The sequence below is a fragment of the Orycteropus afer genome, unplaced genomic scaffold (genome assembly GCF_000298275.1).
Source record: "Orycteropus afer afer isolate SDZICR_OR568_19922 unplaced genomic scaffold, OryAfe1.0 scaffold00393, whole genome shotgun sequence".
Classification (NCBI taxonomy): domain Eukaryota; kingdom Metazoa; phylum Chordata; class Mammalia; order Tubulidentata; family Orycteropodidae; genus Orycteropus; species Orycteropus afer.
In genome coordinates, this window is record NW_006921980.1 from 1,695,977 (window position 1) to 1,708,635 (window position 12,659).

The window sequence follows — 12,659 nt, forward strand, 5'->3', positions numbered from 1 at the left end:
TGGACACTGACATTCTTTACATCATAAGACTACACTGCCTTGGCATTTGTACTTTCCTGCTAATTCACTTCATGTTTGTGGCTAATGAAAACCCCTACATCTTTTCTCAAGTGAGCTATTGTTGAGCAAAGTGAATTCCCAACCTGTGCTACTGACTAAAAACGTATGTTAATGAAATAAATTATTTTGCTAGATATGACCCCATTAAGATCTGTGTGAAATTGGTGGAAAGCCAATTCTTACCACCCTTATGAAAAATAAGTTTTTTCTGGGGGGATCATCTGGCACATGCAATCCAAAGAACAAACTAAACAATTTGTTACTTACTCATTAGCATTCAAGCTAGCTGTGGCTCTGATGATCATGTAGCAGAGTGTGAGAGCACTGAGGAGGCCAAAACTGGCAATAATAAACCATTCTTCTGTTGACAAAGGAAAGGGAGGAAATCACTCTGGGGAGAAGGCTTAAGTCAAATCGACGTCAACATTTCCCTTAAATGCAACGAAGCAGATGTCAACGGAGGTGTGAGCCAAGACTGGCCCAAGGAAGTGAAGCAGGAGGAGATTTGCCAGAGAGCTACTAACTGGAGAAGGTTAGTGGAAGTAGTGGTGAAAGCTGTAAGGGAGAAAGGAAAGCATGGCCCAACCATTTCTTCCAGTTAAGGTCCTGAGGCCTGTAAGGAGTACGGCCACCAAAAAGTGCATAGTCAAAATATGTGTATGAAATTGCATGTGGACTTTTTTTGTTGTTAATTTAAATGACAGCAAACTGAACTAGTCATACTTATAACCTTATTTCCTTCTTCATTTTGTCATTTCTGCATAGTAGCAGCACTCATTCTTAAAGAAAGGCTTAAAAGAACAGAATAATGGTTCTCAAAGGTGATGGGGGTACTCCAAGCAATCATGAACTAGACTTCCAAGACATTCACATCTACATTCTTTTCTCTTATGCATAGATTTACTAGTAATGTCTACATAAAAAGGACTTCTCACCGATGTCTCAGGAGGAGGGACTACCCTTCATGCCCACATTGCTGGGAAGCAGCACTGATTTTTCTGGCTTTGTCAAGCGGAAGTAGGAAGGGCAGGTGATTTATCAGGCAGCTGGCCCACCAAGGAGCTAAAAACCTCTGGTGCACAGTATTTTCAGAGTTCTTTAGTTTCTCTCTCTAGATTAGGATGTCAGTTAATATTTCCCCTTAAACTTTTCAAAGTCTGTATTGTCAAGGAAATATTCTAAAAACAGTACTTACTCAAAACCTCAAAAATAACCTGGGAACCAATCTGACTTCCTAAAAAGTCTTAATTATAAAATACTTCCTAGAGCACACACTAAGACTGGTTTAATAAAGTGCTACAAAGTAAAAGTCCCTGTATATCTTCATAGGGCAGGGGGAGGAAATATTTATACTTTACATCTATTGGTATATGTAAGAGCTGTGTTTAACATTTAATTTGTATTCCATGATCCCTAAAATTATATTGTTTAGGCATTTTTCTATAGAAAGATTACTACACTTTTAGTAGTTTTTAAAGGTGATGATCCTCAGAAGGTGAAGAACAACCACCCTAAGGGATTTCAGGATACTGAGTTGGTTCCATACATTTCTCTGCCCATCTTGGCTTATATTAATAAAATGCTTAGCAAAACTTTTCCTTTTAGGTTAACAGTGAAGGTTCTGTTTCTTGAATTACAAATTCCCCATCAAAAGAGTGCATTCATAAGATTTTTATTTAAGTCAAGGTAAATATTCAAGAATCCATACAAAATCTGTCTTTGCACTGTATATATTTTCCTGTATACATATTTAGAAAAAGCGTACACTGGCATTCTTAAAAAATCAAAGTTTAGTGGTCTTCATCTTCAAGGAGCTGAGCACAGCATTCTTGTTTCTTCTTAGAGACTTTCATACATATTAACAGATTAACTTGCAGAACTTCAATTACGTTTGTTCCCTAATTCTGCACATACCATTCATATTTATGTGGCATTTCAGTTATAAAAAATAGTAACCAAGAAGTAAACACCATCATAGCAAAGTCCCACAGGCCCAGAGGTATTTTGGTAGCAACCCACTGCGCCAGGGTCTCTCACACCTCTGCCCTCCTCAGTGCCGATTTAGCACAGTGCCTTGCACACAGAGGATGCTGGATGAATGCATGGTAATTGCTATGGAGCTACAGGACTTTGGAGGGAAAAACAGAGGTAGCTTTGGTCTAATTTAACCATATGTTTTTTTTTTTTTTTTAAACTAACATCATGTATAAATTCTGACAGTGATTAATCTGGTATACAAAATAGTATTTTTTATTACCCAAATAAGATTTTGTAGGGACATTTTTACATCAAATAGAACTGGGTCAGTACTTAATGTAGTAGTACGTGCTCAATAAATGTCTGATCAATGAAGGACCTACAATACCTCATTTAAAAAAAACCAACAATCAACTTTTGTCTCCTTATTACTACTAGATAAATTTTTAAAATTCTAAACCATGAAGACTAACTGATAAAGTAGGAAAAACATGAAATGCTGTTAAAATAAACCATTGGGAAATGGTAATAAATGAGCTGTATCAAAGAATAGTTTTACTTATTTCATAACTGAATGAAGGCTCCTTGAGTTTAGACAAATGACAAAATAAAACTTGGGAAATCATTTTTTTTTATACTTTTTGGTTGGTTAAAAACATGTATACTTCAACTGAACAGATCACATAATATATGAAGTCTTAATATCTGAAGGAAAACATATTTTGTAATAGATTTACCCATTTTACTAACTCCCAGAGTTAAGCAGAGTCCCATCAGGTTCAGGGCTTGAAGCTCTAGGCAAGCAACAGCATACACTGAAAAAGGCAGCACCAGGGTGGTGACACAAAGATGGGATGAAAGGTTGTTAGATGAAAACCACATGGAAAGGATGGAATTGGAGAAAAGAGCTGTTTGGTTACAGGTGAATGTCTATACTGCCCATACACACGCCGGTCAGACCACGCATACTGAATTTAGGCATTGCCATCAAACATGGGAGTGCTTTGTTCATAACCAGCCTAGACTATTTTAAAGGCAGATTACCCTTTGACTTTCTTCCTGCCTTGGGTAGTACAACTGTATCAAAGATTTAACTATCAAGAGACCAACATTAGACCAACTTCCATAAAAAGTGGCAAATAAACACCATCTCAACTATTTTGAAAGTTAAGAATTTTATTTTAATTTTTATGTTCCAATTCTAGATTCATTTTTTACTATGTTGTCTGTAGCAAGGCAAATATAAAGCACTGGTGCTCACAGTTACAAAACATACCAAAGATACTGCTGACAGCCTACATCAAATTCCAAAATTACCTTTTAAAATACCTGTTCACAATGCAATGATTATAAAACAGCTACTAAAGCAAATCTCTGAAAACTGCTCATTGAATGATATATATTACTATTAAGCACATATAAATGCACAAGCTCCTTAATGTAAAGCAAGTTTCACTATTCCAAGTATCTCTTTTAACAAAAACACACATTACTTTCTAAATTTACAGACTAAATTGCTGGCCCAGGTGAATGAATTCTTCTCTTGAGCAGTCACCACAGGCTAAACACAAGAAGCAAAAACTGCCTGCACCTGGGGCAAAGGGTCCCCACTTACTTGTTACTGCAATGTTGATTTCTCCTGTTCTAGGAGTAAGTTCCCCATCCTGAGGAAGAGGCGATATCCCCGAAGTTCGAAGTGGCTCGAGGCCAAGGGAGTTGTCGCTGGCAAGGTCACCAAGGGCTGATCTTCGGTTAACTGCTTGGGTTCTGGTGAGCCTTTCCATATCAAATGCTACGTTATCATTACATGGCAAATTTGGCTGCAAAATATTTCCATATTAAAAATAATGAGAAGAATAATAAATCTTTTGACAAATCTGTTTGACACTCTACAGAAAAGATGTAACTAAGTTCTTCCCATGAGATTTCCTATCATTTCTTTCTCTATCTCTCCTTCCCACTCTTACCTACAAGTTTTTCTACAAAAGGAACAGACTATCTCCTCCCAAGAAAGGTAAAAAGTAGAATCCCAATACACTGCAGAATTGAGAACACTGGCCACTGCATGTTTATAAAGAAATGACATCCTTTTGTGGACACACCTCATAGGCAAAAGGAAGTCATGCTGTTAGTTGCCACTGAGTCAATTCCAACTCACGGCAAACCTGTGTGCAGAGTAGAAGTTCTCCACAGGGTTTTCAAGGCTGTAACCTTTTGGAAACAGATCACAAGGCCTTACTCTGAGGAGGCCCTAGTTGGGTCTGACCCATCAACCTCTTGTTAGCAGTATAGCACTTAACCATTTGTGCCACTCACTGACTCCTTTATTAAATGACAAACCAAAAAAAAAACAAAAAAAAACAAAAAACCAAACCCACTGCCACCAAGTTGCTTTCGATTCACAGCAACCCTGCTGGGTTTTCAAGGTGGTAGGTAAATCTTTACCGGAGCAGATTGCCTCATTTTCTTGCTGTAGAGAGGCTGGTGGGTTTGAACTGCTAACCATCTGGCAGTGCCTTAGGCAGTATGCTACCAGAACTCCTTAGTAAACTACAAGCCTTCAATTAAAAAAATTATGAACTCTATTTCTTTGGCTCTTATGTTAAAGTTGAGGGATAGCAGGTAACAGAATACTGCTTTCATCTTGTTAACTTCTCTCTAATGCTCCATTTATCTAGTAATCAGTTTCTAAATATCTTTTACCTTTAAACACAAGTAAAGCACACATCCAAGAGCAGATCAAAGTTAAAGACTTTGGAACTGTAAGAAAATGCTCTGTTTCAAAACCTAAGCATCTAATTTTGAAGGCGAGCTGGTGACAAAGCCTACCAATCACAGTATAGGCATGAAAGTCTTCTTATTTAACAATATGGATATGTGGCATCCCCAGTAAACTTCAGTTCTCTTAGCCTCCAATGGATAGCACTCTAGAAGCAGACACAGGAAGGCTGGCTGGCTGAGAAGAGCTTACATACAAAAAGTGAGTCAACCAAATCTAGAACCAATGGCTTCCTGGGAAAAGAATTCTGTTCTGTATCACCCCAGAGCCCTATTAAAAAAAAAAAAAAAAAAATCACAGCACAGTGTAGTGATTGATACTACAGTAATGCCCAAGGAGCTCCGGTGGCACAATGATTAAGTGCTTGGCTAACTGCCACAGTGGGTCACTTTGAGTCAAAAATTGACTCGATGGCATCTAACAACAACAATAAAACTGATGCCCAGTTAGATGAGTTTATGATGTTTATTATATTTCTGGAGCCATGGTATACTATATTTTAGAAGAATTTCTATTAAGTATAGAGGGGGAAATTATTAGCCCTTAAAACAAAACAAATAAGCCTAGAGGCAATGAGAAAGGCTAAGTTAATATTTTCCAAATGTCTTTATATGCTGATCATTATGGCATATGCTTAATGTTAAACCAGTCTCAACTGGGGGTGACGTTTCTTCCCAAGGACATTTGGCGATGTTTGGAAGCACTTTTGACTGTCATGACTAAGATGTTGTGCTACTGACATTTAATGTTAGAGGCCAGGGATGCTGATACACAGCCTCAATGGACACCCTCTTGCCTCAACAAGGAATGATCTGGCTCAAAATGTCAATAATGCCAAGTAAAATCCTGAGCTAAAGTAAAACTTCATAGATGTGGAGCATCTCAATCTCAGAGACAGGATAAATGAGGCATCACCGCCTAAGTAGACTGAACTGAACCTGTAACCCGACACTGTATTTCAAATAGAACTATTCAGATCTTCTTTAGGTTGCAAACATAAAATAATGAGCACTTCAGTTGAGTCAAACTAAACTTCTTGCTCCATAAGGAGATTATTCATCCATTCTTTCTTGAGATCAGAAAGTATTTTATTTTCTTCTAAAAAGCAGTAACCTTGGATATATAAACCATAAACCAAACCCACTGCCACAGAGTTGATTCTGACTCATAGTGATCCTACAGGACAGAACAGAACTGTCCCCATTGGGTTTCCAAGACTGTAAATCTTTACAGGAACAGACCACCTCATCTTTTTCCCACAGAGGAGCTGGTGGGTTCAAACCATCAATCTTTTGGTTAGCAGCCAAATGCTTCAACCAGAGCTCCTTAACCTAGGATATACACTTCTCTTAAACAAGGAAATGTAGAGTCTTCAAGGTCTTTAAAGAGTCAACATGGATTTGGCACCTGTCAAACCTGAAGTACCAACTGCAGCACACCTGGCTAAAGCACCGGCCAGGCTGTCAAAGGTTTCTCCCAGAGCTTCAGTCATTGCCCACTTTCACTGTTTGCAACTTACTAACACATTAGGCTAAGGCCAAACTTAGGAGGAAGGAAAAAAAGTGATTATATAGTCTCCTATTATGCTGAATGCAGAAAAACTACTGGACCAAAACTTAAAACTCTTTATCCTATTCTTTTTTCTTTTAAAGATATTCAAATAAAGAAAAATCATGTCCTTCTCTCTACCTCAGTTCTTCATGACACACTCACCACTTCAATAGAAGCATACTTTTAAAAGTGAAGGTTACTATAGTTATTGATATTCTTTTCCAGGAGTTCCCTCAGATGGATTAGACATTAAGTAATCTGGAAGAAAGACACTGTTGGAGTAACTGTGTTTTCTTGTGAGATTCAGTTATGCTTCTTATTATGCCAATTGTTATACAATGTTTGTTAGGATAATACACAATAGTAGTAACAAATTAGGACACATACCACAATTCCCAGGGCCTTCAAAATATTAAGTTTGCACATAGGACAGGTACAATGTTCACTAAGCCAGGGGTCCACGCAGGATTTGTGGAAAACATGCCTATAAAATAATGGAAAATTGCATCACAAATTATATATGGAAAACTTAGTAGCCCCAAATGCAAATAAGTGGAATTTTTAATTAGTTTGTTTTTCCTCCCTTTTAGGACATATCTGCAAGTCCCAAGACACAAAGAAATACTGGAGACTTACTAAAATATAATTTGCAAAAAATCTCTTGAACTTAGTATTATGTATCTATACTGCTATGTAATGAAAACTGATAAGCAGGATTTGGCTGTTTGGACTTTTTATTTCATGAAATTTTAAAATGGACTTGAGGAAACTTAGGAAATTTATTAAGACAGGAGATCATGAGTCATACTTTAAAGATTCAGCTATGTTTTCTATAATAGCTAAAGCAGAAAAATGGAATTTCAAAAGATATTAAACAAAAATTGAATCAAGAGTTCTCTGCACATCTATAAGTTTGGCAGATGTTATTTCTACATATGTATTTGTATGTGCTATAAGAATATTCACATATATAATAGAGCTAACAGGGCAAAGTTATGATAACTTTTTAGCCAAAGTCAAACACCCTGAGTGAGTTGCTGGGCCCACAGGTTCAGGACCATGGTCAAGGGGAACATCAAGCTCAATTGGCATAACATACCACACAAAAATATTGTTCTACAGCCTACGTCGGTGAGCAGCAACTAGGGTCTTAAAAGCTTGCAAGTGGCCATCTAAGATGGGACAATTGGTCTCCCTTAGTCCAGAACAAAAAAGAATGAAGAAAATCAAAGACACATGGAAATTATTAGTCCAAGGAACTAGAAGACCATGAGAACCTCAGCCTTCATGACTGTGCGACCATAAGAACTAGATGGTGCCTGGCTACCACTGTCAACATTCAAAAAGGGATCAGTATAGGAGATCCTGGACAGAGTGGAAGAAAAATGTGGAACAAAACTCAAGATTATAAAAAAGAGCAAGACTGATAGAGCCTGGCGAAACACTCAAGACTATGGCCCCTAGTTACCCATTGGGCCTGGAATTGAACTCACTCTTGTGGCTTCCGACATTATATTTCAAAGAGAGAGAGGCATGAAGAAATGGTGAACATTTACACCAGTTAAGTGTACTCCTTAGAATGATCATCCATGGGAGATGGTAAGGGCAGTACTTGCTCAGAGGGCAGGAATGCATAGGAAAGGACAAGGAAAAGGTAATCACAGGGAGGAATTGGGAAGAGAGCTGTTACATTATGCGGATTGCAATCAATGTCATGAAACAAAATGTGTATTAACTGTTGTATGGAAAATGAATTTGCTCTGTAAACTTTCACCCAAATCACAATTTTAAAAAAAGTGAAAAACAAAAAAAGCAAGGATTTGCTGCATAATTATTAATTTAGTTTCATGGAGATCTGTTAAAAAGTCACCTAAGTATTATTTCAAAACAATTCTAAGCAATCTATGTTAGCAGTAAAATTTACAGAGCAGTTGGAACTATTTTTAGGGTATACTGTTCTTAAGAATCAAGTAACACTTGATTTTAGCCAAAATGTTAAAGGGGAGGATGGGTGATATTTCTCTTATTCAAGAGAGCAGAAAGCCACATCTTTATGACTGGAAATCAGTCAGTCATGGAGGGTTTTGCATTCTTAGAAAAGGAACTTGTGCCCTTCGGAAGAGAGTAAAGACTTTGTGGAAGGTGCTGAAATGATTCCCCAAGTTCAAGTACCCTGGCATGGTAGCCCTGAGAAGCTGAAATGAAGCCATATAGAGTCCTAGAATACTGGCCAACTGGGAAAGGGCAGGTCTTCAGGGTGTTTTTGGAAAGAGTGCTATAATCTGAGTCTTGGGATAAAATAATGTACAGGAACGTTGAGAAAGATACCAAATTGACCCATGGTATGCCTTTAAAATGTTCACTGTTAATAGATAATTTAATGTTGCTATAGGAGCTCTGGGGAACTCTGGTAGCGTAGTGCCTAAGGCACTTGACTGCTAAACAGAAGGCCGGTGGTTCAAACCCATCAGCTACTCCTCGCAAGGAAGATGGGGCAATCTACTTCTGCAGTGATACTGCCTCGAAAACCCAAGGAGGGGTTACTGTGAGTCAGGTCCGACTCAACGGCACATAACAAAAACAACAACAACAACACAGGAGCTCTGGTAGTGTAGTGTCTAAGGCACTTGACTGCTAACCAGAAGGCTGGCGGTTCAAACTCACCAGCCACTCCTCAGAAGGAAGATTGGGCAATCTACTTCCGTATTTGATACCGCCTTGGAAACCCAAGGAGGGATCGCTATGTGTTGGGGCCGACTCGATGGCACATAACAACAACACAATGCTGCTATATATCAAAAAACCCAAACTCATTGCCACAGAGTCTATTCCGACTCATAGTGATCCCCGGTGAGTTTCTAAGGCGAGTTTCTAATCTTTATGAAAGCAAACAGTCTCGTCTTTCTTCTGTGGAGCAGCTGGTGGGTTCAAGCCACCAACCTTCTGGTTAACAGCAAAATGTCTTAACCACTACATCACCAGAGCTCCTTAATGTTGCTATATAGATTTGTTTTAAAATGCAGTTTTGATTTAAAAAGGTCTTCAAAACTCATTGTTGTGAGCTTTGGAATAAGCATTATGCTTACAGCTTCAGCCTGAACATTATATACACACCTACCTATTACCAGTTGGTGGTCTTGTACTCATTTCTTTGGGGGTAAGAATAAAGATCTTGGGCTCTGAGTCCATCAATCTAGTCTTAAACTTGTATGGAATACAGTTAACCAGACCCTCATCATGGCTGAAGGCTTTTATTTAAATCTTTAAGGATTCTACTTAAGGAATGGGAAGCCACCACCGGAAAGTCCTGAGGATTTTGTTCGTACTGGATGGGGGTAGGATGGCTGGAAAGGTGCTGTAGGCCAGTTCTAGGTAGGGTGACAGGGATTTAGCCAGTTGACAGGTGATAGAAGAAATAAGGTTATGTGATCTGTTAAAGGGCCAGGGGAAGATCAGGGCTGCTTTGGTGGGTGGGTAGCAGCTGAATGTAACTGTTGCGAGAGACACTGGTGAAAAAAATCAAGTAGCAGTGAGTAACTTTGGGTAAATAGTGGTTTGTCTTTTGTCACTCTCTGTTTTCAACAGTGCTTTTATTTTTTCCCTTTTCTCATTGTCCTTCTTTTCTTTCATGTTACTGATTATTGAGAAAGAATAAAGTTGTAAAATCTCTTTTTAATTTTTAAAGCTCCATGAACTGAGTGTTCTTGTCCTATCTGTTCCTTTAACTTTACATTATCAATAATTAATTATGGACTTTTCTTATGTTGGGGTTCTTGAATAATTTTTTCCCTTTAGGTTTATTGATCGAAAAGTGCTACCCACCCCCCAATATTACTAAACACATATAACCTCTCCTCGAAATGTGGGGTATTTTAATGAAGAACAACAAAGACTAATTGGCTCTTTAGGAACAAACAAAAAGGTTTCCTTTCCTTAGCTAGCTCAAAATCTGAAGAAAGTTTTTCTTTCTTTCTTTTCTTTTTTAAAAAAAAACCTTTTCCTTTAGACTATCCATTTACCCCATCATTTTGTTATTCCCTCACCCTCTTGGCAAAATTAAGACATTTTCCCCTCCTCTCCTTTTTCCTTCCTAGATCTAGCAGCTACTTTTCCAGATTCCCACACAGTCCAGTTTCTGTACATCTTGTCCAGGTGTCTTGATTGTCTAATTCCCACAGGACATCTTTCTCTTCTGAAAATAAAACTGAGAAATTTTTCTCTTTACTGACCCTCTGACAAAAGCCCAGTGCTCTCCTTCCTGTCACGGATGTAATCTTTGGGACAAACTGCTCTGTACTGTTGTCCCCTTTTCATCATCACCCATTCTCTTAACCCTCTTGCTTCTGTTTCCTCAGTTCTACGGTTTCACCAAACTCAATGTGGCCTTTCCCTTCCTTCTAGGCAAAGCTCTGCAACTACAACTGTCTATCTGTCTGCAAACCATCCTTTCTGATTCCTAGCTTTTTCATCTGTAAAACTTCAGGGGGCAGAGGATAGTGGGGAAGGGTGTATTTGGAGAAGTAAGTAAAAAATTGTGTGGGATTACTTGGAAAAGTACCAAGGACTGCGCAAATGAAAAGTATTGTAAACATACACTGAGGCAAAGTAATGCTAATTTTTTATATGGTACCCCAATAAATGGTTAAGACATTCTTTCAATGTGCTTCAGGCCCCAGACATGCCAGTACCCACATGCCCAGTCCCACCAACATCCACAGAAGGACCCCAGAAGAAATTACTTGGGGCAATCCCAACCCTTAAAAGAAGCCCCTTCCCATTATTATAATGAAACAGATTCAAATAATGAAAACCCACATAAAAGTAGAAAAGGGCCCACCATATTAGGGTTGGGTGGTGTACTGGGCTGGAAAGCCGGTAATGGGTTGAGGAATAGTGAAACAGGAAAACCCCAAGCACATTAGAGCGTCAACAAAGAAGTCCTTTACTCCTGAAGAAAGACTTTGGCATACAAAATGTGAAATGGATAGAACAATAAAAGGAATAAAACCAGTAATTCTGAAATCAAGTACTCTCCCCTCTCCTACTTCCCACAATGCCACACTACAGAACGATCAATGGGATGAGGAGCCTGTATCAAAGGTGAGTTGTTTTCATAGCTCTGTAGCCTCTGGGTGTCATGCTAGAACTTGGGAAATACAAAAGGATCCAAGATCATTAAAGGTCAGAGACAAGAACTCTTTTCTCTTACCCTGGGGTGGCACACTGTTTAAATCAGGCCCTCCCTTCTGGGGGAAGGAGGTGATCACAGTGACTCCTCAAGCCAGCCAGCTGACTGACTCATTTTAGCTTCTAAAGTGGCATCACAGACCAAGCTGCAGCTCTCCACTCCTGAAGACGTATTCTTAACTACTAACAAATTTTGTGGCTGATGTTAAATAAAACAGGTCTAAATAAAGGTAATGTTTTTTCAGTTTTTAAGACATGTTGGCTAACATTCAAAGGATGATCAACTGTAATCAAATGACACAAGCAGGAGGTCCCCAAAGCAATGCCAACTGCCATCTGTCCACAATAAATTAATGTGACAGAAGATGAAAAGTAAAGGTCATGGAACAAAAAATCAGCAACCCATGAGAGGCTGACAGCTACAGAGAGTTTTAGTTCTCTCTCCAGACAAACTTGTTTAAAATTAAAGACAGATATACAAAAAGGCACCTGGGCTTTTCTTCACCCCTTAATGAGGTAAAGAGACAGTGAGTGTAGATCCTTTAAAAGTCTGCCTTGAAGGGCAGATGCTGCAGTATGACATTTGGAGAGTGATGGCTTTGAAAGAAGGAGCCCCAGTGGTGTAGTGGTTAAGGCATTTGGCTACTATCCAAAAGGTTGGTGGTTCTAACACACCAGCTGTTTTGTGGAAGAAAAATGGGGCAGTCTGCTTCTGTAAAGATTTACAGCCTTAGAAATCCAATGGGGGTCACTATGAGTCCGAACTGACTCAATGGCAGTGAATTTTATTTTTGGGTTGGCTTTGAAAGAGTTTAATAATGGGAAGAGCAAATGCTTGAGCATGATTAAATGCTGATGAGTAGAGACAGGAAGAATAAAAGCCAGAGGAGGAGGGAGCAGACAGTCAATAGAGCAAGGTCCCCGAGGAGGGAAGAGAACTGGCTCACAGAGGCCCAAGTGGAAAGAGCAGCTTTAGCCCAAAGGAGGGTTGCCCATACTCTGACGGGAAAAAAGGGTACAAGGGAGGTACAGAGGCAGGCATGCCTGAAGGCTAGAGGTCTGAAATTGAGGGAGATACCCATTATTTTCTCTCTGAAGTTGACAG

The 12,659-nt window shown here is 38.9% G+C and overlaps 1 protein-coding gene across 1 annotated transcript in view; it reads right to left on the minus strand.

The window, feature by feature from the left end:
• Window positions 1-323: 323 nt before the first annotated feature.
• The window catches only part of RNF130 (ring finger protein 130), a gene marked incomplete at its 5' end in the record, with an annotated part of 175,997 nt that continues 163,661 nt past the window's right edge, over window positions 324-12,659 (minus strand). Inside the window, 3 exons of the mRNA XM_007953435.2 lie at window positions 324-421; window positions 3,653-3,857; window positions 6,755-6,851. Of these exons, the coding sequence (XP_007951626.2) occupies window positions 324-421; window positions 3,653-3,857; window positions 6,755-6,851 (400 nt within the window). The remainder of the gene's footprint in view (window positions 422-3,652; window positions 3,858-6,754; window positions 6,852-12,659) is intronic.